Below are 25,676 nucleotides of genomic sequence, written 5' to 3' on the forward strand. Positions count from 1 at the left end.
TTTGTAGCACGATGGGTCTCTAGCCGGGTGTGCATCTTCACTGGAGTCCGGAAGTGCTTGCTGTCTGGGGCCCCCAGCGGGACCCCCGGGAACGTTTCTCCCCAACGCCGGATGCTTTCACTGTAACGTTTTCGGAGGTTTCGTTCTCCACTCCGAGGCCCCTGAGAGCAGCTGTGAGCAGCTCAGGAGGTGCCTGCGCGGAGCTTGTCCGGAAGCCACTCTGCCACATCTGCCGTCACCCCCCTCTCTCCCCCAAGGTCACGTCACACGCAGGCATCTCCCCAGAACAGGGACATCCTCACTGCCACAGTTATCCCTCTAGATATGACATCGTCATTACGTAACACGCATCCGCGTCCCCAAGTTCCCACTTGAGCCAAGAACGTCCTTTACGGGTTTTTCCAGATCTGGCGTCACGAGGGCTCACAGGCTGCTTCCGGTTACCACGTTCCCACCCCGGTCCCTTCACTCCCCTGCCTTCCCGGGTCTGCAGGACACAGAGGTTTGAGACGTGTCCAGGTGGTCAACTTTGTCTGATGGTTCACTTCCAAGGAAGACGCTGCGTCTTTCTCAGCACCTCCCACCTGGGGTTCCGGGGGCCACTCGCCCTGTGATTGGTCCCCTGGGAGCATCGTCACCATTGTTCCTTCCACACCATCAGCAAGGATCCCCCACAACCCTTAAATCAGCCTCCAAATATGATTTAACAACGATGAGTTACCCAGCTGCCCATCACCTTCGTTAGTAAAAGTAACCCTCTAAAACTCCAAAAACACTCACCTATACTAGACACAGTCCCGCAAAATATAAAATTTGAGGAAGAGACCCACCATGCTCTTTGTTAAATCCAAAACAGAGTCCCAGTGGCGTCTTCTGCTGATTCAAGGCCATCTGAGCCCCTCTTCCCAGCGAGCATTGTTGTTATTTTATACCTAACAGCTTGGTCAGCTGCATCAGGGCTGACGGAGGGGGAGGGCGGAGGGATGCTTTTAGGACCCTGCCCCCGTCTCTCCATACCTTGGGGTGCACCTCTGTGAAAAGCCCCGCCTTCAGGATCAAACGCAGTTAAAGCAGGTGGTGGTGCGTCAAGGAGCTGCTGGCAGTGACTGGAATCTTTCAACTTGATTGTCGAAAGCCGTTTTGCCCTTGCCTGAGAATTGGTATAAACATCTTGGAAAGCAGTTGAACAATAATATCAAAGATCTTATAAAATTCAAATTTTTGACCCAGTAATTCCAGAAGTCCCCCTAAAAACACCAAAGCAACTGTAAATGCATTGAAATAAAGTCCTATTTCCGAGGACGATTTGAGCAGCTGATGACAAATGCACCTTACGGAACACTATGGTGTTCCTAGAAATGCTGGTTATGAAGACTCAGTGATAAGATGCTTGTGATAAAGCCAGTGAACAGTACAGAAAACACGCTAAGGAGCAGCTGAGTGGCAGCAAGGTTGGGCCAGGTCCACCTGTGTTAGTGACTGAGAGAACCACGATTCTCGCTGTCCAGCCATCCCCCAAGCCTGTGGAAGGGGGATCTGTCCAGTTGCGTCCTCGGTCTCCTCCGGGAAGCCCCATCACCAGGAAGGAAAGTGATGCCCCTCTTCCTCGGGAGGTAACCTCTCCAGGACAGGAGAAGCCCTTACTGACGGCCAGAGCATCTCAGCTCCCCGAAGTCCTAAGTCCCTGCACCGTTAATCTGGGGCCATTTCTGCTGCGGGAGACCTGGGTGCACTCAGGGCTCCCATGAGTAGAGCTCTCCTTCAACAGCCTGAGCTCCAGTCCGTGTGGACTCCTCAGCAATGCAGAGCGAAGCAGGAGAGCCTTGGGCCTTAAGCAATTTAAAATACACATCAAGAAAAACAAACTTTATTCATTGTCTTTTTTCTTTTGCATTTACACCGCCTTAGATCCAGAAGTTTATTCACCAAAACCATCATACAGATTCTCTCCATGTGATCAGATTACGAGCCTTGCTCATTTCCTTCTCTATAGGGTTCTGTTTTCCCCAGTTTTCTTGAGGTGTGATCGACATAATCAGATCTAAGCATCATCATCGAGGAGGGTCATGTGACCCCTTATAAAATCAAGAAAAAATGCCATCTTAAAGGAATTCTCTAGGTGACGCTGGGAGAACACTGCTCTTTATGGCTGAGCAGGTACTGCTCCCGATGGGGAGGTCTGGTCGACGCCTAATGCAGATACACAGTGCGCAGGCAGGGGAGAGAGGAGGCCAAAAGGTAGAGAACATTTGTTAGGTTTAAATTTTTCTTGTCTTCCCATAAAATATGAATTTTATTCCACATTAATATTCGCAGGTGTTACTGCTCCCTTGGAGCTGTATCTGCCGGTACTGACCCCCAGAGCACCTCCCTGAAAGCTTGCTTTTGGACTCTCTCTGCTTTCCATCCGGTTCCCCGTTGCTGTGACCTGATTGGTTGATTACACTAGAAGCAGCCAGACCTCCGGCTTCCTCGTTCCCATCTTGAGTGTTAGGAGAGCTGGAATTCTCTGCAGTTCACTTGCTTTGTGAATTAACATCTTATCATTTGCTGTATTGCCAAAAATTTTTCCCGGAACCCAATGAAGTGTTGATTCGAAAATGTTCCTAAATACTTTAGGCTTATCTGATGCAAAGCATGAAAGATTAGCTCACGGTCACATTTTTAAAGTTCTTTTATTCCTGCAGAATAAGGGGAGGATCCTTTCGCTTTCCAGAATGAGAAAGCCTTTCTGGATGTCTGGATTTGAATCTTATCTGCCTCATTCTCTGATACGTGAAAGCGTTTGGCGTCTTAGCCCCACCGGAAGCTGCCTCTCCTCCAATCTCTGGTCCTTCCTCTGGCAGCTGTCCTCCATGTGTTACCAAATGGATTTGCATGGACCCTGCTCAGGCCTCAGCCAGGCTCCCTGCCTTAGCAGGAGAGGGTTCTTTTTCCCTTCAGGATGGAGAGGCAAAACCAAAGTCGAGATCAACACAGCACAAGCTCTATATGGAGAAGAGGAACTAAATTCACAGATAAGCTTCTCACCCACCTGGCCAGAGAAATTCACTTTAACCAATAAAGACAAAGGGAAGCGGAGTGAGGCTGGTGATGGGGAGGTGCGTGCGTTAGTCTACGGGGGAGGAAGTGGGGCTTCCCCCACACACAAGGGAGCGGGCGTCATCCCCTTTTTATCCTTTTCTGGTCCTTTCTGTCTGATCATGTCCCACCCTGTAGGTGTGTCATTTATATGCAAATATAGTAAAATCAGTGTATAAGGAGACTGGGGCTCTGTGGGAGGTCAGACTCCTCGCCATCTGGGCCCTAGTTCTGAGACAGGAAGGGGGCAGGGCACAACCTTTAAAAGAATGACAGCCACTGAGGACACGACATGAACTGATTAGAAACAACCAGGTCCAAGACGTGGACCTCGAGCCTCAGTATAGGCTCATTGCAGCCTATCAGCTAAATGACACACCCCCACGTGCCATGACAGTTCTGAGACTGACCATAAAAGGCCAAAAAGTGGGCGGTGGCCCGGTTCCTGGAAGTCCCCGCCCCTTCTCCAAAATAGCTGGAATATTCCTTCCTCATTAGCCTATGAAATTACCCAGCCCATAAAAACTAGCCACCCCATATTTGGGGGCCTCTGGCTTTCTGAGATGGGTTGCATTCTATCAAGGAATGTGCGTCTCTTTAAGGAAACCTGCTTTCCCTTTACCATGGCTGCTCTTGAATTCTTTCCTGCGCAGAGCCAAGGACCCTCACCTGGCGGCCGTGCCCGGGAGACCCAGGACGTGACCTGGAACGTGACCATCCTCTCACACCCCACTCTTTTCTGCAACAGTTCCATCTGCTTTTTTTCTCTCTCTCTCTCAATTGTTTGTAGCTTCCTTTCTTGTCTCTGGACCCTTTAACTTAAAGATTTACGTTCACCCCATCTAAAGGCGGGGGTTGACGGGCTTTGAGCAAAGATCTGGAGCAGCTCCAGAAGCACAGCTCTTGTTCTCAGCATCTCACCTCCCCGGTACAAAACTATGTTCGTGGCGCTGTGAATGAAAAACGTTGCTGCCGTATCAGTAAATAAAGGACGCTGCAGCCATCCTGCCACTCAGGCTGCCCTGAAGGTGAGACCTGAGAGGACTCAGGATGGAGGCAAAACGGGCTGCAGCCACCCTTGCAGTGCCCCTGCGGGGACTCAGGTTGGGAAAGCACAGGACACTGGCCCCAGGTAGTGGACGTGCGGATCAAAGGGACGATTTCAATGAGCCCGGACTCTTGCATCTTCCCATACGTAGAAAAGCGCTAAATTCCTTAACTTGAGATGTCTGGTTTTCTTTAATTAACAGTCATCTTTGATGTTCCAACTGCCTGGACTTTGTAGCAAAAACCCCTGTAGATCCTGGCTCCCCCCTGACCTCTTGTGAGCGGTCCCTCAGAGCTCTCTGAGAGGCTGTGTCCTGGGCTTAAGTCCTCAGCAAGTCCACCCAATAAACCATAATTCCTAGTCCGTTTGTCTCCATCCTGAGTTCCCTCAAGGTCCACCATAAGGGCATAGGGGTAGCTTTAGTGGCTGGATGGCTATAGCATCCTTTGTTCACTAACATGGCAGTGACGTTTTCCGTTGACAAGGGAAATCTCCATTTGTAAGGGGGTCTCCTCTCTGAGCTTGGGGAGAAGGATGATCCCATATCCTCAGAGACCCTCATCCACCGGGAAGTCCTAACTGAAATCTGCATGACAGCCTTATCTGTTTGTTTGCCGCTCTGGGTCCCCTTCCCGTAACTGGCCTCCACAGGCTTCTTCCTCAGATGTAGTTGAAGATGGTAATTAAACCTGAGTTCTAAACAACCTCTTTGAGATGCTCACTTCCCTGGGTGTCCCCCTGAGTACAGTAGGCACACCCTTGGAGAAACTTTTGATTTTTTTTTCTCTTGTTCATTAGTCTTTTATTACTAGGCCCCCAGCCAAGAACACAGGAGTAAAACCAAGCAGGACCCTGTGGGGCCCCTGCCGGGTACAAAAGCCTCTCGTGTGCCCCAGTTCTTTGTAGTGTAACAGGGAAGAACAAAATCTGACTCCATGTTGGATCTGTTTCTTTGACTTTAACCTTTGCTTCTCGTTGCTTTTGTTATTATAATCATACATCATGACCTCCCTTGGAAAACCCTGACCCTCTGCCTGAATGTTAAACTAAAGTGCCTTTGTTCAGCTCACAGGGAAACACCCCGACCCTGCCCACCTGTGAATGGCTGCAGAAAAGAAGAAATTAACACATCCCCTCCCTGAGGCTGGCCAAGTCAGGAGATATTTTACAAGACTTACGGCCTTTTTACTTTACATTCTCACCTCCTCCCCCTCTCTGTTCTATCAAAGAAACTGGCATCCAGCCCCCGATAAGATGGTACTCTAAGACATTAATCTGTCATCTTCTCCAACGCCCAGCGTTCTGAATAAAGTCACTATTCCTTGCCTCAACACCTCATCCCCTGATTTATTGGCCTGTTGTGTGACCAGCAGAGCGAGCCTGGACTCGGTAACAATAGGAAAAAGGTTTCAGCCTCCCAGACCTTCCCTTTGTTCCAAAGTGTAGATTCCAACAGTTACTAATCCAGGAAGGGAGGGGATGCAGAAACACCGGAAAGGCAGTCAACAAACAATAGTGCAGCCTTGGGGCAGTGTCCTGGTCCCTCCACAAGGAATATACATAACAGTACCTCTGAGTTCTTCTGCAGGAACTAAGGCCTCCACCCAGGTGGAGGAGGGTAACTTCAGGCTGAGCGCAAGATTCCTGGAGGCCCACCTGCTACCTCACCACCAGCGAGTCAGAAGAAAGTCACACAGCCTGCAGTCCTCACCCCGAATTCTGCCTATAAAAACGCTTTCCCGAAAACCACTGGGGAGTCTGGGGTTTTCGAGCACAAGCCACCCGTTCCCCTCGCGTGGTCCTGCCATAAACCTTTTTCTCGGCTCCAAACTCCGACATTTCAGTTTGTTTGGCCTCACTGTGTGTCAGGCACATGAACCTGCAACGGAAGGGCAGAGGGAGAATTGTCCTAAGAACAGCCGTGGCTTGGGACCTTGAAATAGTCAGGGTCAACAGCAGTCTGAAGGGGAGCCTGGGAAAGCGATATCTAAAGCGAAGCCGGAGAAATTCTGCTCCAGCCCTGGCTCTTCGCAGCAGGTGATGACCCTGCTGAGCCCTGTTCAGAGTTTTCTCAGAAAGACCCGAAGGCCGACTGACAGGCTGGCTTCCAGCCCCACTCAGGGCTCTGCGCGGGCCTGGGCCTGGTCCCCTTGCCACCAGCTCTCCAGCGGGAGCTCTCCGTCCACCCTTCCCCGTGCAGCCACACTGGCATTCCTTCTGGAACATTCCTCAGGTGACCAGCAGGGTGGAGTATGATGCTTTCCACCCAGAGATCGGGCTTCCACTCAGTGTAGGCGAGGGGGTGGAGGCTGCACTTGCCCCCCTGGATGTGCCAGTGACGCTGGGCTGAGCCCTCTGGAGTCTGTGCTGTGATAGCTCCAGGGTCAGGGGAACCCGAGGCAGAACCAGAGGCTAAATTCTCCTTGTGGAAGACAGCGACTTCCCGCTTCCCTTTTCTTTCGGAAATCTTTCTCGGGCCTTTTCAGATGTGTGTACATCTTCCTAATGGCTAAAGTAAGCCTCTGCCCTCCTGGCAGCTCCCCCAGGTCCTGAGAGCCTCTCTCTGACTGTGACCCTCTGGGCCCAGGCCTGCTGTCCAGACCCTTGGGAGGAGATGGGCCTATGGTCTCCAGACTCCAGACTGCAGTGGGTTGTACGCAGCCAGCCACACAGAGCTGAGGTTTCCCCGGCTTTGTGGCCTCTGAGCAGGTTGCCTGTGATGCCATCGCATCCTGGCTCAAAGCCGGGGAGGGAGTAAAGCCAGGCCCTCTGCCCTTCTGGCTTTGATGGCCAGTCTGTGAAGTGAACGGACCGCAGGCGGGTTATAGCAGGAGGAGAGGCACAGACGTCGGTTAACTTTTAATATAACGTGAACGGGGCATCACAGGATAAGCACGAATGAGACGTGAGAGTTTATGCACGTCTTCGTTGAGGAGGGGAGAGGATGCAGGCCTCCGAGGGCAGAGCTTTAAGAAAAGATGATCTTAGGAGGTGGGATGGGGGGTGATGGTTTGTGACTGTTCGTCTGTGTGTGGGGTCACTGCCCCGTCTCCAGTCCTGTGACAGGAGTCATCCTGCGCGTTGAAACCCTTGGGGAGGGGACCCAAGATACTGTGGCTCCTGTCGGAGGACCTGCCTAAGCAAGTGAAGGGGGGCAGACCGTGACACCCCAAAATGCGCCGCCTTGGCATGTGGGTTATTTTGGGCTGGAGGCAGCCAGGACCCAGCAGGCTCACCTGCAGCCGACCTCGGCCCACTTCTGAGCAGCCCTGGCTCAGCCCTGGGCAGTGGGGATGCGCCGCCAGGCAGGTGCTCACCTGGGCCTGGGGCCGGCTGGGCTGCGGTGGGCGGGGCCTCGTGGCGCCGGGACCCACAGAGGCCACCCTGTGGCCTGCTCAGGGCTGAGCCCCAGCCCTACCGGATGGTACCTCCATCCACTTCAGCACCCAAAGGGCTGGTCAGAGAACCAGGGCTGAGCTCACTCGCGGCTGTGTTGATTTCAGGCTAAAACAGCTCTACGTGGGTGTATTTAGTCATCTGCCTTCTTTTCAAAATTTAGATGTAAAAAAAGAGGCTCTAGCTGATCTAACGGGAAGCAGTATAACCGCTGATCGAAGCTGCAGATAAAGTGGGGGCAGGAAAGGGTGCATGTGGGGTTACAAGTAAACACGGGGCGTTTGTCAACAGGAACGGCTTTAACTTGGGAAAAGCTGATCTCAGACCCATTTGGCTGAGCAGTTGTCTCCGAGTTCATGACAATAAAATGAAACCATGTCCTCACGGCTGTGCTTTCATCCCTGGGATGGAGGTTTCAGACAGTCGCGAAAGGAGGAAGGGGGACCCAGCATCACCGACGTGCTTATCTGGAGGTAGGACTCGGAGCACGAGTGTGAGGGCCACTGCGTCTGCCTGTGGTCCTTACAGCCAGCTCTGCATTCTAGAGTTTCAAGTTTATCTGGCTGAATAGAGGTCCGGGCCCTTCCCTTCCGCCAGCCAGGAGCAGCCTAGGTGAGCAGGACCCCAGGCCACAGGGTCAGGGCTCATCACCACCGCTGCCTGCTGTCTCTGTCCCCCTGAACCCAAGTCCCGCCCCGAGCTCGGGATGTGAACGTCTCTGGAAATGCGGCTGCTGCAGACGTAGCCAGAGTCAGGAGGACGGCATTACTAAGGTGGCCCTGAGCCAGCACGTCCTCATAAGGAGAGGGAAACACCGGCTGAGGACAAGTTTGGGGGAAGGTCTTGTGGCGATGGGACCGGGGCCGGGCTGGCAGTCTGCAGCCCTCCTGGCAAAGCCGGAGAGAGGCTGGGACGGATGTTCCCTCTGAGCCTCCAGAAGGAACCTTGGCCTCTGGAACTGTGGGAGGACAGGTTTCTGCGGGTCAACGGCCCCCGAGTGTGATGCTTTGTGGCAGCAGCCCCAAAACGGGCTCTTGGAGTTACACCCAGGTCAGCCGGGGGCCCTGCTCCCCTGGGCTGCCAGCGAGAGGGCGGGCGTAGGGCAGGGAGATGCAGGAAGAGGCCCTTGGGACTGGGGGGAGGGGGGCTGCCTCAGGCACAGCCAGGTTCTCAGGGGTGACTCACCGTCTGGGAATGGCCCCTAGGCCTCCAGACTGGGGGCCACCCAGACCCGGAAAGCCTTCCCAGCAAGAAGAACGCTCACCCTGGCGCGGCTGACGGCTCCCAGGCAGGCACATCCGACAGCCCTCACTCAGTCCTCACGACAGCCTACGTTTCGAGTAGGAACTGGTCTTCTCCTGTTACAGACGGGAAACCGAGGCCCAGAGAGGGCGAGAAAGTCGCCAGGAGTCACAGAGCTGGGGAGGCTGCCTCCCAGCTTGCCTTGTTCCAAACCCCACGTTCTTTTCCTCATAAATCCTCGAAGAGGCAGATGGGGAGACAGACCGGTAGACAGGAGCAACGTCACTCTAGAAGAAGCGGCAGAAAATGCCGACCGTCCTGTCCTTGGGGGACCCCGTGGCACTACGGAGGAGACGCAGGTGTCCTCTCAGCAGAGCCTGATGCACAAGGGGCTCTCGGGGTGAGGACAGCTACCGAGCAGGGGAGACACTGGCCATCGATCGCCTGAGGCCCAGGAAGCCCTGCAGTCTGAGGGCTGACTTGTGTCTGCAGCTGCAGGCGGCTTCAGGAGGGGCAGAGTGCCCGGCATCTCCAGGAGCGCGGCCCCGTAGCCCTCGCAGCCCTAGCAGGTCTCCGGAGAAGGTCGGCAGCCACTGGGGGGTGGGGGGGCATGCAGGGGCCCAGTGACATCTGGGGGGGTCCCCAGCCCCGTCCAGTGCAGCAGGTGAGGCTCGCAGGTCAGTCAGCTTCCTGTCCCCTCCTCTCCCTCCCTCCCTGGATGAGTGACAGGTCCTGGGACATGTTACTCTCTCTGCTGAGCATCGGTGCTTTCATTTGCAAAATGAGGATAGTAACACCTCCTCAGGAACGTCTCGAGGCTCAGGTGTCTGTGCACCTTGGTGTGAGCAGGCCCTGCCTCGGAGCCTGTGTTCAGACACCGGGAGGATGGATCTCATGTCCCCACGTCTGCCTGATCCACTGGAGAGCGCAGCGATACTGTTCACAGAAAACAGACGATCGCGGTAATCTTGGCTCCTTTGTCTGCACATCTGAACAACTAGAGCTTGTCAACCAGCACAATCACACCTGAAAGGGCTGTTTGCTGTAGGACAGATAACAGGATTGTGGGCAGACAATGAGGTATGGAGGGTGGTCATCAGAGAGAAATGGGAAGAGTCATCAGGGCCCTGGGCAACAGAAAACTCGAGTGGCTTTGACGTCTGCACGTGATTCCCCAGGAAGGTTGCGTTCCCGGAGGTGTGAGGCCTCCGTGGGCCTCTAGAGGGCAGATGCAGGAGATGCTGCACAAAAGGTGCGGGAAGCACACTCAGCTCCACGTAAGAGCTTCGTTCCTGAAACATGAATTCCTTCAGGCCTGAGCATCAGTCATTGCACTGGCCGCTGCCGCCACACCTCCATCCGGAGTTCTGCAGAGGGCTGTGTACCCGACACACGTGTTCACGGAGGCAGCACCACGGATGGATGGAGGGATGGATGGAAGGGTGGTGGGTGGATGGATGGGTGGATAGAGGGATGGAGGGGTGGAGGGATGGAAGGAAAGATGGAAGGAAGGGAGGGAGGGAGGGAGGGAGGGAAGGTGGGAAGGATGGAAGGAGGAAAGGTGGGAGGAGGGCGGGATAGACAGATTTTAAGGAAGTGGCTCACGCACTTGTGGGCACTGGCAGGTCCTACATTTTACAGGCAGGTCAGGAGACGAGAAACTCAGGCAGGAGTGGATGCTGAGACCTTGCAATAGAACTTCTTCTCCAGGAAGCCTCAGTTTCTACTCTAAAGAACTTCAACTGAGGGGATGAGGTTCACGAGGGAACTCCTCTTTGTCCAAGTTCACCAATGTCAATCTCATCTACAAAATACCTTCAGCACAACACCTGGATTAGTGGTTGAAAATCACGAGGTGTGACAGCCCAGCAGACTGGACACATCAAATTAGCCGCAGCTGGTGCTGAACTGAAAAGAGAGGCTAAGACTGTGTGCTGCTCAGGACGCCTGCACCTGGGGTGGCGGAGGTCGAGGTGGTGGGTGAAATTTGATATTTACCCACTTATACAGGAGAGGTCCAGAGACATTCGGATGGGGGTGGGCAGGGTCAAAGCAGTGGCACCTTCTCTGCCTGCTGCAGGGAGCATGGACCTGGTAGACCGGTGTGGGGTGGCGTCTTGGCGGTGGTCCAGGGCGATGGGCAGGGCCAGGACCGTCAGCAGTTATAAGAGGGAAAATGGAGGAACAGAAATCGACTGAGCCCCAAGGAACAACTGGAATCCACAGGGTTTCTCAACTCCCTACATGTGGGTGAGCACCAAACAGGCCACTTCTGGGCTGGAGGGTCTGAGAAAGCAGTTTGGAGGATCACATCAGCGATCCAGAAGAAACCTGACATCTCTCAGGGAAAGTAAGGTTTTGGGTTTCTGCATTTAAGTTTGAAATTCTTGTGGGGCGAGCAGGCAGCACTCGTAACGGAGTGTGGAGGCCTGGGGGGATTTGTCACTGGTTAGCACGGGACCCCTGGCTGGCGTGGTCCGGGTCGCTGGAGGACTGGGAAGGCTTCTCCCTACGGTAACAGGGATGACAGCGTCCGTGATGCTGGAGGGGCCTGAGCCAGACCCCAGCTCAGCTGCCCGCAGATGCAGACGCGGGGCACCGTGTAGGTACAGGAGTTTACTGACACAGCAGCAGGAAAGCGCCCTGTCACCCCAGTCCTGTGGCAGCATACCTGAGGTAGAACGCCCCACTGGTCACACGACAGTGTGGAGGTCAGGACAGACCCAGGCTTCTCTCTGACGCTGGGACTTTGTGATCATGTGTCTTTGGACACAGGACAGCCTGGACTTCCTCAACTGTAACACGCAGAGCCTGGATTCTGGAGAGTGAAGTGTCAGAATGGGGCTGCAGACAGACAGAAGAACGTGGGACTGCCTCCCCTCCTTCCCACCGACCCCTGCGTCTTCTGGTGGCCCTAGGCAAGGCCCCCTTGGGGGAGGCCCGGTGGGGTTCTTCCGGGTGTGGCCACAAAAGAGGAAACTAAAGGACACTGAGTGTCCACCTGGCCAAGCCCTGCACCCAGGCCTCTACGCAAACTTCTTCTGCGCTCCCAACAGTGGCCTGGCGGCAGCAGTGCCCAAGACATGGGTGCTTAACGGGCCTCACGGGCTCAGACCCCTGGCTCCGATCCTGCTGCAGCGGGTGTTTGTACAAGTCAGAGAGAGAGAGACGGGGGGGGGGGGGGGGGGGGGGCGAGAGAGAGACAGAGAGAGAGAGAGAGAAAGAGAGAGAGAGAGAGAGAGAGAGAGAGGGAGGGAGGGAGGGAGGGAGGGAGAGAGGGAGACTGAGAGACAGAAAGAGGGCTCCAGCAAGCGCTTGGAATCCTGACTGCAGCTTGCTAAGCACTGCGAACGCGTGTTATAAAACAACCTCCACCCCTACTGAACACATGTGGAAACGGCGGCTAGGCGAGGCGGAGCAACTTGGCCGAGGCCTCCGGTCGTGGGCGCAGACCTGGGACTGGAACCCGGGGGCCCAACCTGAGCTCCGCACCCGGGGCAGCGCCGCGGCCCGACGCCCGGCAGGAGGTCCTCGCCCCGCCCCGGCCCTTGGGGAGGAGGGGGCGGGCGGGGAGGAGCCGCGCGCATGTGCACAGCTGGCGCCCCCCGCCCCCCGCGCGCAGCTGGGACGTGGGCCGCAGCCGGCGGCGCTGGACACGCCGGGCCCTCGCGGTCGGTCGCAGAGTCCAAGCGTCCTGCGCGCCGTGGGCCATGGCCGTGCGCGACGCGCGCCCCGCGCGCCCCTGCTTGCTGGCGCTCGTGCTGTGCTCGTGCTGGGGGGCACTGGCCGCGGTCGCCCCCAAGCAGGGCAACGGGTGTCCGAGCCGCTGCCTGTGCTTCCGCACCACGGTGCGCTGCATGCATCTGCTGCTGGAGGCCGTGCCCGCCGTGGCGCCGCAGACCTCCATCCTGTGAGTCCGGCGGGGCGCGGGGGACGTGGGCGCGCGGGGCGGCCGGGTCCCGGGGGCCGGGGGGAGGGTCGCGCGGCAGCGCCTTTGTCCTCCGTGGCCGGGAGGGGGGCGGACCTGAGCGCAGCGCGCGCCGCCTCCGGAGCCGCCTTTGTTCGGAGCTCGGCATCCCCGAGGGACGGGAAAGTTGTCTGCAGCCTCCGGGGAAAGCCCTCCGCCCTGCCCGGCCCGGTCCTGCTGGCTCCCCTCCTCCGCTCGCCTTCCTCCCCCTCCCGTCCCTCTCCGGCCCCCTCTTCTCCTGGGGCCCGGCTTCCCCCTCCTCCGGCTTCCTCTCCTCCCCCTTCCTCTCCCCTCCCCCTCTTCCCCCCTCCTTCTACTCGGCGGTTCCCGCTCCCCGTTTTCCCCTCCTCCCCGAGCGCGGCACCCCTGTCCCGGCTCTGGGGCGGGGAGGGGCCCTCCGTGGCGCACCCTCCGTGACCTCACGTCCCCGCATCTGCCGGGGCGCCGAGAGCCTCCTGCCCGGGTTGTCCCGGGGCCCGTGGGGCGCACGGTTCTCTGGGGCTTTCTCTGCGCCGTGAGCTAGCCTGGCCGAGTTCCGGGAGGCGCCGCGGTGCGGGTCCCCGAGTTGCGGGGCAGCGCGGGCGGCCCGGGGGTGGATACAGTCGGGGTCCAAGCGGGTTTGCTCCCGGGGCACGTCCCCGCCCTCATCTCCAGCCGGGGCGCGCCCTGGTGGTGCCGTCGGAGACCCGGCGCTCCGGTTGGCAGGATGCATCGCGCCCTCGCCGGCCGACCCCCGCCCTCCCTAGAGGATCCCGGCCCCGGGTGCGCCGAGTGCAGCAGGCCTATTTGGCTGCGCCTCTGATTAGAAAGTTTCAAAATCTGTAAAGGCAGCCTGCGTTCCAGGCGCTGACTGTGTTCAGCGTCCTACCGCTGCTCCTCTGAATGCCAAAAATAGTTTCCACTTTTCTCGGCTGAGCTAGAGTACTTTGGCACCGCGAAGAGCCTGCGAAAGTTGTAAAATATTGAGTGGACTATTCAGGAAGTGGGCGGTCAGTGTTCCTACTCTTAAAACAAAGTGCACGGACAGACCACTCTCCTAGCGGCCGCCGGCTATACTGGCAGCTTCCTTCGGGGTCCTCGGCGGGACTCCCCTCGCAGCCTGGAAACCGCTCCTCCGAGAGAGACAGGCACGGGCTTCCTTCCCGTGTGGAGGGCTGGCTAGCCAGCCGAGGCGGGCCAGCAGGAGGGCATCAGGCGCTGAGGAGGGGGCCCGTAACCGGCCAAGTGAGGGTGTCCTGGAGGCAGTCGTTTAATTCTTCAGTGAGTCAGTGGAAAAAACCTGGACCCTGAAGCCATTTTTCACATCTGGCCGAAGTCTAATACTAGTACCGGGCTCTGCCCTCACATCTTAATGGCTTTTTAAAAAGAACAATATTTTAAAATGTGGTTGTTGTAGAACAGAAACGGAGCCACCAGCGTCCTGCGGGCGGTGAGATTCTCCACAGAACCTCATAGGGTTTTGTAAAACAGCTGAGGGTAGGCAGGGAAAGTGACGTGATAGGTAACTGGCAAGATTTCCAGAAATCCTCCTGTGCCTTATGCTTTCGCGGGGTTTTATAGTTTTTAAAGATGCTTTGAAATGACCTTGCGTGGTCTCGTTGATTCTGTGAGGGGGCAGGGTGTGCAAAGCTGAGCAGATCCCTCACAGAACCAAGCAGATTATCGCTGACATGGACACAGACCCAGCTGACAGCTGCGTAGACACGGGCGCAGGGGGAGGAAGCTCCCATCGCTGCCGGTGTGCACCAGGGACAGGGGAAGAGCTGAGTCCTGGTGGGAGGGGGCCCAACTGGGGGCCCGGAGCTGGGGACACAGAGGGGGGCGGTGATGATGAGACAGAGACCAGCTTGGGGGCGCCATGTTGCCGCCTGTGGGCTGCGGGGTCCGGTCTGGCGCATTCCTGGGGGGCTGCTCGTTGGGGTGCAGTCATGTCACAAGTTCCACTTGTGCAGGAACATTCAGTGTTCACTTGCAGCTTTTCTCCCAGGTCTCTGCTCTCATGCATCTGCTGCCGTTTTCTATTTTTAAAAAATGATTTGGTGGCAACTGGGGACTTGAAAGATGTGAGGGTAAGTGAAGACCCGGCCCCAGACTTAACTGGGCCGTCCAGCCATCACTTCATCCCTTTGCTTTCGGGACCCTCCCCTCGGCCCCCCCAGAAAGACTGAGTGGGAATCTCTGGGCATGTCAGACTTGTGTCCTGCTCGGGGCGTTTTAGGGTGTGTCCAGGTGGGGCCCCAGAGTGGACTGTTTTGCTGCGTGGTTGGGCTTCAGAAATCATGGTCCGAGAGTGTCCTGGGATTCCGGTTTGACCCTGGAAAGTAGAAAGCGGCGTTCTAGCCGCCCTGGGATCTGGAGCCCTCGGGCTCCGGGGCTGCAGCGGGTCCCTTCCCCAGCGGGTGTGGTACTCAGCTCAGCTCAGCTTTTGTAGAAACACTTGTTTAGTTTTTGAGTATTTTACTCTGCTCAGCACTATGGGAGACGTTTGTCACGGTGATGATGAAACAGCTAGCGCTAAAACCTAAGCAGTGTGCGGTCTACTTGGCCCGGTTCCGTCCTCCGCTGGGACCTCTCGGGAGGACACGTTCTACACCGCCCGCCTCATGAGTCCTCGCGAGCCCTCCGCGCCCCACCCCCGACCCCGTCCTTCTCTCCGTGGCCTCGTCTGTGCGGTCGTGGGGTTGCCTCCTTAAAGCTGGCTCCCACCCCACGGTCCAGGCAGCTCCAAAGCCGCCGTCCATGTGACAGGAAGCCCTGGCGTCGGAGGGCGCCCGGGGCCGGGGGCTGGCGAGAGCTCCTCCCCTGGGCTCGTGGTCAGCCTGCCGGGCAGCTGTCCTCAGATCCCTCGACGTCTGCTGACCCGTGTGTTTGGGCCTGGGCCAGCTTCCGGTTCCCGCCTCTCAGGGTCCTGGGTCCCCAGGGGTGCTGGGGAGGGAGGCCCTGCGGCCCTGTGATGAGGGCAACTGGCCATCCAGGCGTGTCTGGCCGAGGGGGCCTGCAGGAGGCCAGCCCTGGGCGCCAGTGCCTCTGGAGGTCTGGGCGAGTGACCACCCGTCTTTGGGGTCATATTCCCATACTCGGAGTAGGTCTTGGTGCTCCCTGGGGACTAGCCCCCCAAGGCACAGCGTCTCCCCTTACCAGCCTCCACTGGAGCTCCTGGAAGCCGGCCGACGGGAGGATCCAACTTCCCACCGCTTCCCTGTGCGCCCAGGTGAGGCCTATGGCCTCCAGGTGGCTGGAGCGAGGGAGCGTTCCTGGGCCGGGAGGTGGGCAGGCTGTCAGCTGCACGTCCCCTCCCCTGTCTTCCTGGGGTTCAGGGAGTTCCCTCTCTCCCGCCACCCGTCCTGCGGGGACGCGTTCGGCCTCCAGGCAGGGCTGGCCTCTCCTCCCCTGGGTGAGGCCTCACGAGGTCAGCAAAGCAGCCTCTGGCTGTCGGTCTCTGCAGGACACCGTGCAGGCCGTGACAACGGGCCTGAAGCTGCAGCCCGTGGCTTACCCGAGCAGGTTCTGCCCTTAGACCCCTGTTGGGATGAAGTCGAAGTCTTCATTCTCACAGCAGCCCAGAGGGATATTTTTCAAGTATCTGAATGTTGGTAATTTATTTTTCCAAAATGGTGGTGTCCTGAGCCCACGGCTTTAAGAACGCCCAGCGTGCTGTGCGCGGAGAGGAGACCTCGGTGACCCGAGGAGGCTTCCAGAGGCCACCTGGGATGCTGTGTGTGACGTCAGCCATCAGGGAGTGGTCCTGGGGCCGTGCTCAGTTTGGACACAGCTTTACTCTTGAAAACATGCCTTTGGAAGCTGCATCTGGAAAAGCTTCCTTGGAAACTGCAGCAGGGCAGCTAGAAGCGCCCCCCCCCCGCCCCTCACTGTGTTATTAGTGAGTCAAGGAAGTCGTTGTAAAAAGAGCACATGGGGCCCTGTGACTGCGAATCCGGGGGCAGCTCCGCTTTGTCCAGGGTGTGGACACCACAGCCTGGACGCGGTCCCCTCCCCTCTGTGCGTCCCCGGCCGCCTCCTCAGTGCTATGACTCAGCTTCCCTGCTGGTGACGCCCGGCAGCTGTCGTCGGCTTCCCTTCCGATGGCCTAAGTGCAGGAGGTGAGTCTCGGTCACAAGCCCGAGTTCTGGGAATCGTGTGAACAGACCCGCTGTCTGTCCGCAGCACACCCTGGGCGGTGGGCGGTCATGCCCACCAGGCCCGGGCCTGGCGGCCCCTGGAGCTAAGGACAGGACCTGCCCTGCCTGAGGACGCGTGGCCTGGAAGCGGGAGAGGGCTCCTTGCCTGGGGAAGGCGGGCATTTTATTAGAAGAGGTGGCAGGGGGGCAGGCTGGACAGGTGCCACGGTCAGGTGTCAACAGAACAGCGACAGCATCCCAGTCTCCGGAGCTGGGCCCGTCATCTGTTTGACAAATGGGTGAGCGCTGGAAGGTCCGTGTGCCTGTGCTGGTTCCCACGGGCTGAGTCGGAGGTTCTGTCTCGTTGGCTGGAGATGCCGACCTCTTTCCTGGGCACTTGCCAACAGGAAGAAACTGGAGTAGGTGCCGTGGTGAGGGAATGGGAGCCTCGGGGTCCCGGCCAAGCTCTGAGGGCAGCGCCCAGGGCTAGAGTTGGGCCCAGCCTCCCGTCTCCCTCCACCAGTGTGCACCGGCAGGGCGCTGCCGGCCTTCAGTGCCCGAGACGTCAGGTCTCTCAGCTTAGCGTCCGGTTTAACGAGCGTTTGAATTGTGACAGTTCCATGTGCTTTTGGGGGTACACGAGCAAATGGTTTGTTTGCAAATACAGTTTTGGGTGAATTCAATTGAAACGCAGTTAAACATCACTGAATTTGATGCTTAAATAGTCAATTGGGACATTTCGTGTGTTACTATATGTCTCTGCTGGCCGGCAGCTCCCTGGGGTCGGCCTTGAACTTGAACTGGTAACTACGTGTCTCATGTAGCACCTGCACAAAACTCAGCCCACGTGTGTCACTGGGTGAGGGAATGCCTTTTGGTGTTTAAAATAACATCTTCGATAACTTAGGATCTTTCTAAATTGGTAAGTCCAGTGGTTCATGTTTTCTTTACCTTGAAGTTAATTTTGAAAAATAGAAACCCCACGTGTTCCTCTCCTGGTCCCTTGGTTTCTCTTCAGATGCTCCCAGCCCACAGAAAACTTAGCAAATCCCGGGCTCGCTCAGTCCAACGATGACTCATGTGACTGAATCAAAACTGGCAAAAAGTTGAAGTCAGAACGTGTTAGTTGTTTCAGGACTTAATTCTCAGCTCCCCTTTTCCTGGCTCGGGTACAGGGTCAGTTACCCCTGCTGATTTGATCAGTTTCTTTTTTCTGGACACTGTTGCCTTTCTCTCCGAGGGGACGCAGACTGCAGAGAACTTCCCCCGCAGACCCTGGGTGGGCAGTGATCTGACGCTGGGTCCCCAGGGCTCTCCTTGGCCTTGTCTGGTTTCCGTCAGCCTCCCTTGAAGGGTGGTCTGTTCGGAGCTGGGTGCCCACCGGATGACCAGCTCATTGCAGAGGGATGGTGCCTGCTTGGCGTCTGGATGCCCAGCCCCAGGGGAGCTCGGGAGGGCGGCTGGGTGCGTACAGGCTGCTGTCACCCAGCCCACGGAGCTCAGAGGCCCACGGGCAGCCCGCAGGCTCGTCCCCTTCTGTTCTACGGTCAGGTCCGTGGTGGAAGCTTAACCAGTGACGATTCCCTTTTCCGACCTCTGTCTGGATGAATTTTCCCTGAGGAAAATCAGAAGCCTCGTGGGGATTCCGCTGGCAGGACAGCAGGAGTTCGTGTTCGCGGTGCGCGCTCGGGGGACCGTGCTGTGTCCGGTCTGTGCAGCCGTCACCACAGTCAGGAGCGTCCTCACCCGCGGGGTCCGCGCCCCTGGCAGCCCTTCGTCCCGAGTTCTGCCTCACTGGGCATGACTGCATCTGTGCTCACCAGGGGCTCTGGGCTTTGTTCTCCTGTCCTGGAATGTCTTTGTCTGCTTTGCGTATCAGGGCAGACCTTGCCTCCCAGAGCGGGTGTGAGGGGAGAGCAGGGGGCACGCGGCTTAGTGCCGCTTAGAGGTCTGCTCCAGCTTCCCAGGGAAGCCCCCGGGCTGGGCTGGGCTTCCTGCGAGGGTTTTAAACTGTGATCTCAAACTCTTCAGTAAACACAGGGCTGTTGGGGACAGTTTCTTCCTGAGTGAGCCCTGGGAGCTGGGAGCTCGGCCACGTCGCACGATCCTGGGACAGCCGTCCATCGTGAAGTTCCCCGTTACCCTCCGAATGTCTGAAGATGTGTAGGGACGTCCGTTCTCTGGTTCCTGGTGTCGGAAACGCGTGTCTGCTCTCCCGTTTTCTCCTGATCGGTCGCCTAGACGTTTTTCCGTTGTATTGACCTTTGCAGAAACCCAGCTTTCGGACGCATGGATCTTTCTCTTTGGTTTTTCCTTTCTCTGTTTTGCTGATCTCTGCTCTGAGCTTTATTGCCCTCACACGCACGGCTGCGCTGAGCGCTTGACGCTCCAGGCTCCCTGGTGTCCTGTCTCTGTCGCTGGAGCTCCAGCTGTCCTGTCTGCGTCCTGTGGGTTCTCGCCGTCCCTTGGGCAGCAACCTGGGGCGGTTCTGTGCTCACCTCCTTCGTTTTCACTCCCTCAGGGATCCTGTCCATTGCTGACCCATGCGCGGTATCTTGAAAACAGTTGTTTCATGTATTTTGTCAGCTTTTGGTTGTTTCAGACGGGAGGAGGTCTGGCCCCTGTTATCCCATCTCTTCTTGTAATTTTGTAAAACCTTCATTAAATTCTTCTGCAGCTTTATAGCAGTGTGGCTTATGAAGAAAGTAACAAGTAGAGTAATGCTTTCACACGCCCCAAACTAAAAACCGTCCAACCCGCTGCTCCCCGTTTGCCTTTGGAAGGCTGTTGTGTCGGGCAGGGGGGTTCAACTGCAGCTGCATGATAAATGGTCGCAGGGTCTCGGCGGCGTAAAAGTGTGAGCTCCTCCTTCCCTCACACAGAACCCAGGGCAGATGTCCTCGCTGGCAGCTGTCACTGGAGGCTCTGCGCTCAGCCCGGGGCCTGCAGACCCGGCCAGCAGGGCCGTGGCCTGGGTGCCACGCCCTTCACCCACCTGTGGCTGCGGCTGCTTCTGACGCCAAAGGCAGAGCTGGGTAGCTGTGACATGACAGTACCTTTCCTGTCTGGCCCTTTAAGGTAACGGTGCTCTACCAGTGACCTGGGGACCCAGGCTCTGTCCACCCTGTAGCTCTGCTGTCCTGGTCCCTGGCCCTCCAGGCTGTCAGGGAAGCGGAGGGGGGAGTGAGCGAGAGGAGGGTCCAGGGCTTCGACGGCCCCGAGGGGACACACCACTTGTGCGCACATTGCCTGGGGGGCGCTGGTCTCCTGTCCCCACCTGGTGCCTGGCGGTCTCTGGCACGTTGTTTAGGGCCTTCCCGGGAAGGAAAACTGCACTGGGAGTGTCGGACGTGCTGGACAGGTGGTGCGTGGCTGCCGTGCTGCCTTCACTGTGTCCTCTCCAGGCGCTGCTGTTGCATGTGGGCACCTCTGGCCCCTCATGTGCAGAACAGAGATGGCTGCGAAGTGTTGGCCCTGCTTCCCGTGTCCTGTGCCATATGGCGGCCCCCTGCTCCAGTCCCCCGTTAGTTTAGGTCCCACTGTGGGCTGTAGCAGGGGCCATCATGGGTAAACAGAGCTTAAAAACTAGAAGCTCCTTCTTCTAACAAGAATTTTGTTCATTCCTCCTCAACAGAGAGCTGCGCCGTGTAATTATCGTGGCAGGTGTTGAACCGCCTGTGGCGGTAACCCATAGATCACAGTCGGGTTTCTTAGAAGCCAAGCGCTTGACTCCAGATTTTCTGCCAGGACGAGGCATATTTGGGTTTACGCTGGGTTTTTGGAAATTTGCCGGCTGCCTTCTCTCAGGCCCTGCAGGGGTGGTCATCGTGGGTGGAGTTTGGCTGGAGGTACAGCCTTTCCGCCCCCGGGGGGGGGGGGTAGGTGGGGGGCAGCGTCTCCCCAGCAGCTGCAAGCAGGAGGTTGTGGAGCCTGCCCCTCACCCACTCCAGTGCCCTGTCCTGTTTACTCTTCTTTTCCAACATATTTTTAAATATTTTTATGCAAGCTGTACATGTTCATGGCAGAAAAATGTGAAAATACAAATAAAAACACCATAATAAATGACTCACATTTCTATCATTAGAGGAAACTGTTAACCTGCCGGGCTTTCCCTCAGATACACGAACAGTCATGTGAGCGCACGTGGACACGGAATGCTGGGGTGTCTGCATGTCTGTCCGTGTCTGCCGCTCCATCTGTCTGTCAGCCATCTACGTCTGCTGTGTTCTGTGGATCGTCTGCAGGATGCGGGGCGCACGGCCCCGAGGGCGCCTCTCACACCTGACCGTGGAGACGTGGCACGCGCACCTGTGCGCCCTCCCTCGGTAGCCGCACTTCGATGGTGGTCCCGGGTTTTCTCTCTGGAGGCTTTGATGCCAGCACGTCCTGAAGACTGTGCCAGCTCCTGTGTGGGCCCCTACCCAGGCTGCAGCACAGCCTGGCTTATGTTGGGTCCCGGCCACCCCGTCTGTGGCCAGTTTCCTGTGTGGTCTCTGCCCTGTGGTTGGATGTCTCCGCCGGGCCCCGAGATCTGAGGTGGGAGGGGCTGGGAGAGGCCCAGCTCAGCACCATCTCTGTCAGCGGAGGCGAAGTTTAAGGTTGATTCTCGTTATTCGCAGGGCTGTGTTCTACGTAGTCTCTGCGAATTCTGAGTTAGTGACCCAGGACCCTTGCTTCCAAGAGACGCAGGGTCAGCGTCCAGCCCGGCGCAGGCCACGGCACTGTTGTCATCCATCGATTGAGGCACAACCCGGCTTTGTGAGCTTCTGTTTAGACACCTTACTTGACGTCTGTTGTTGGTTTGTCAACGTGGAGCTCAGGGCAGCACAGACTCGTGCCCGGAGGAAGCCGACCCCACACACACGTGTTTTCCCCGTGACCGGACGCCTGTTGGCACCGCACTCGGGGGCAATTTTAAACAGCAGAGTCACCAACAAAAGGCACAAAAATGCGAGCAACATGGCACCAAATAGACCCTGAAAAGGACACTGGACACATCATCGTCATCTCTGTGCCCGTCCTCGGTGGTGACAGAGACACCACGAGGATCGACTTTGGGAAAATTCTCAAATCCGGAATCCGTGAGCGATGGGGCGGGACAGCGCCCTCCCGTTTTCCAAGTGGAGACGCTGTGACCTCAGGGCGCGGGGACTGGGGAGGGGCCTCGTCGCGCTGCCTGCCCCGCAAGGTCTCCCCTCGCTCACCCCAGGCCTTCCTCGGAGTGGGGTCTCAGGGTTTACGTGGCTGGTTAGGAGCCGGGCAGTTCCCCCCAGAGCAGCAGGACACTTCTAACCTTCAGCAGTCTCCGCCTAATCTTCTCTGGGGAGAAAGTTTCTTGCCTTTGAGGTTCTGTCAAGTTCAAAGTTGTTAATTATTATATGCGACATGCCAGGAGGAACCTGCGTGGAGATATTGCAGGCAAGGTGCCGGGCGTGGAAATGGACAAGGCTGCCTTCGGTTTGGCCAAGCTGTGGTCTCCTGGGCAGGGAGACGGAGCCACGGTGTTGATGACGGAGGCTGACCTTGTGGGAGATGCCCGTCCCACTGAGGGGGAAGGAGAGCTCGTCCAGCCAGGCTGCAGCTCGGTGTGGTCGGCCCCGGCCGGGGCGCTGGTTCCCAGCTTTCCCGATGTGCACCCCTGGGCAGGGTTCTCACCCCTTGAAGCCTCGGTTTCCCACCTGCAGGGGCGTCCTGGGCATGAGGAAGGGGATGCGTGTGTAACTCCTGACACAGCCTGCCTGGTCGATGCTCTGCTGGGGAAGCTATTGTTATCATCACATCTGGGTTTATTGACCCGGATGTGAACCAGAGGAGTCCAGAGGAGGGAAGACAGGCAGCGGGAGAGAGCTAGGACGCCGGGGCTCCTTTAATTGAAGCAGATACTTGCGATGCAAACAGGAAATACCACCAGGCTCGTTTTCAGTGCTTCTTAGATAGGCGTTCTCTCTCCCAGGCCAAACCCAAGTGTTCAAGAAGCGTCTAAACTCCCCTTGTGATGCTGCACCCGGAAGGTGCCTTTCGTGGGACCCAGGAAGCGCTCCGTAATCGAGCTCCTGCCTTTCCCAACTTTTCTAAAATGCCGTCCCTGCCAGGTCTAACGTTAATTATTTGCTAAGAATTAAGGGTGTGAGTGGAAATGCGGAGTTGCCCTAAATAAATGAAAGGCTGGGATCGGCGAAGACGGCAAGATTTTGCCCCTGCAACGTTTGGATTGGTATGTTCCCGTCTGTGGGGAAAAGGGGGCCAACACCGCCCTCAGGCGGGAGATTTCTTTACTCAGAAAGAAATGAGATTGCAGACAAGTGCGGAGCCCTTCGCCCAGGAACGCGGGCTGCACCCATCTGCAGCGCTGGTTACATTTATGCTTCTTTTCCTCGTCACGGCTTCCTTTAGGGGAAGAGCCTAGATTAGGCTTGTCACTTCCTGGAGTGAAACAATATTTCTAAAAGTCCATAACCAGCTAAGCAGCACTTCAGCTTTTAAAAATAGCAATTAAAGCGGGTGCAGTTAGTCATCGTTGTTACTTATCCAGACACGCGGGATGTTGGTATTGGCATGGCAGCGGGTGGCCAAATATTAATCCTGAGCATTTGTTTCCTTGTGCGTGTAATTTTGATGTGCAATTTTCTTAGGTCAATGCCTGTGTCACCCCTTCCATCCACTCACCCACGCATCTCTCCGCCCATCCATCCATCCATCTGCCCTTCCATCTGTCCGTCCATCTGTCCGTCCATCTATCTATCCATCCATCCATCCATCCATCTGCCCTTCCATCTGTCCTTCCATCTGTCCGTCCATCTGTCCGTCCATCCATCCATCTGCCCTTCCATCTGTCCGTCCATCTGTCCGTCCATCCATCTATCCATCCATCTGCCCTTCCACCTGCCCTTCCATCTGCCCGTCCATCTGTCCGTCCATCCATCTATCCATCCATCCATCCATCTGCCTTTCCATCTGTCCACCCATTCATCCATTCATGCATCTATCCTTCCATAACCACCTACGGCTTCATCCATTCATCCATCCATCCATCTGCCCGTCTGTTTGTCCCTCCCCCCCTCATTCTGGTGTCCTTGGTAAGTGTCAGGCACTGGTGCTGAGATGTGTAGACCCCACTGCCATGAGGCAGAGTCTGTGGTGTAGGCTGTGCGCCTCTATCCTGATGCAGACCTGTCCCCAATCCGTCCCACCCCCGTGGTTCCGGGGTGGGGTTGGAAGCCCAGCAAGGGGAGGGGGTGGTTATAGAAAGGAGGTCGCCTGGGAAGAACTTTCTTAGACCCAAGCCTCTTTCCTCCTAAACTCAGAATGCACTGGCTTAAAATCCAACTTCCTCGTTATTTTCCCTAGTCTTAGAGAAGCCTTCTTCCCATTTTTCTGTGGTTTCTCAGAGTTGCGTGTCTAGCAGCCTTTCTCAGCTGGGTTGTGAGAGAAGGAAGCCCAACAGAAAATGATTAGAGTGATTACTTTCTCAGTTCTTTCAAGGATCCTGCTGGACTAGTACCTGGGTGCTGGAGATAACCCAGTGCATTACATGCGGTGGGCGCTGCATTAGGGCTTCTCGATTTCTCACTGGAGAAGGACTGTGAGACCATAAGAAGTCTGGACATCAGGGCACAGGGAGAGGACTGCGCTGGCATCCCTGCCAAGGAGAGGCTGGCGAGGCAGGTCAGGCTGGCAGCGTGGGATCCCCTTAATGAAAGCAGAGGGGAAATTTCAGGAGGGACCACCTCGGCTAAGGTGGTCGGCTAAGGACCACCTCGACCACCTTTCCTCCCGTCACAAGGCTCCGTTTCGTGTCCCCTCCCCTCGGAACCTTTCCTGAGGGCTCGCCTCTGACCATCCACTTTAAGGTCCTTGGGGTTTATTATTGGCCCCGCACTTCTTTCGTCCTGGTTGATGAAACCCCATCGCTTACACCCTAGAAATGTGTTCTCATTCAGTAATGAACTTGGCTTGCACGTCCCGTCTTCCTAAAAACTCAAGATCTGTGTGTGTAGGAAGCCTCCTCGGTTAGATGCTCCCGGAGCGTCTTGGTGGAGGGTAACTATTTGGTATCAGTATCTGTTGATTCTGTTTTTGATCCATTTCCTCCGTGGTGGTAACTACAGCGCAGTCTGATTCGAGGCTGTTAGAAAAGCAACAGGAAAAATCAATCTGTTTGGTAGAGCCTGAAATCTGCTTCCTGGGCTTGGTCTCTGCTGGGTTCTGTGACTGTCCGCTTGCCAGTTGGCTAAGTCTTGGACGAACGCCCAGTGGGATAACATGATTTATCCGTTTATTTTGCTGAACTCAAAGAGTAAGCTCTGTCTGTCTCTGTAAGAACAAACTCAGCCCATTCAATTGTGTAAATTATAATATTTGTTGTAACAAGTAGGGTACATCTCAGCACGCTTGGGTGTCTGTGGTGGTTAGCTTTGTGTGTCAACTTGGCTGGGACACAGTGCCCAGATATTTGGTCAAACATTATTCTAGAGGTTTCTGCGGAGGTGTTTTTAGAGGAGATGAACACTTAAGTCAGTAAGTAAGCAGATGGCCCTCCACGGCGCAGGTGGACCTCACCCCCATCAGTGGAAAGACTTAAGAGAAGAAAAGCAGGACACGGCCCTGGGAGCAGACGGCGGCCCTTCCCTGGGGATCCATCCTGCAGGCTCACCTGCAAACTGTGGACCTGCCGGCCTCCACAATAAATCTTTCCTTAACAGAAACCAATCTCAGTCTCTCTCTGTACATGCGCACCCCCCCACCCCCACACACACGCACACACACGTCCTGTTGGTTCTGTTTCTCCAGGGAACCCTGACTGATGCCGGTCCGTGTCGAGTGT

General features: G+C 56.6%; 1 protein-coding gene and 1 long non-coding RNA gene across 6 annotated transcripts in view; one reads left to right on the forward strand and one right to left on the reverse strand.

Moving 5' to 3' along the window:
- Positions 1-6,975: 6,975 nt before the first annotated feature.
- LOC137205516 (uncharacterized) lies at positions 6,976-14,286 on the reverse strand. 3 transcript variants are annotated; one of them, XR_010934203.1, is made up of 3 exons: positions 13,143-14,286; positions 11,439-11,585; positions 6,976-11,276 (listed from the first exon to the last, which is right to left on the reverse strand). It is a non-coding gene; the product is annotated as an uncharacterized lncRNA (long non-coding RNA). The 3 variants fall into 3 exon arrangements; XR_010934202.1 differs by lacking the exon at positions 13,143-14,286 and adding an exon at positions 12,792-13,129; XR_010934201.1 differs by lacking the exon at positions 13,143-14,286 and having other exon boundaries at positions 11,439-11,986.
- The window catches only part of PXDN (peroxidasin), a 65,608-nt gene continuing 52,320 nt past the window's right edge, over positions 12,389-25,676 (forward strand). For 2 of the 3 annotated variants that reach the window (XM_067703821.1, XM_067703823.1), the window contains exon 1: positions 12,389-12,677. In XM_067703821.1, the coding sequence (XP_067559922.1) occupies positions 12,478-12,677 (200 nt within the window). In that variant the 5' untranslated portion in view covers positions 12,389-12,477. Of the gene's footprint in view, positions 12,678-16,631; positions 16,835-25,676 lie in introns of those variants that run through there. The other variant, XM_067703822.1, reaches the window with a different exon arrangement.

This window comes from Pseudorca crassidens, chromosome 14 (assembly GCF_039906515.1).
Source record: "Pseudorca crassidens isolate mPseCra1 chromosome 14, mPseCra1.hap1, whole genome shotgun sequence".
NCBI lineage: Eukaryota > Metazoa > Chordata > Mammalia > Artiodactyla > Delphinidae > Pseudorca > Pseudorca crassidens.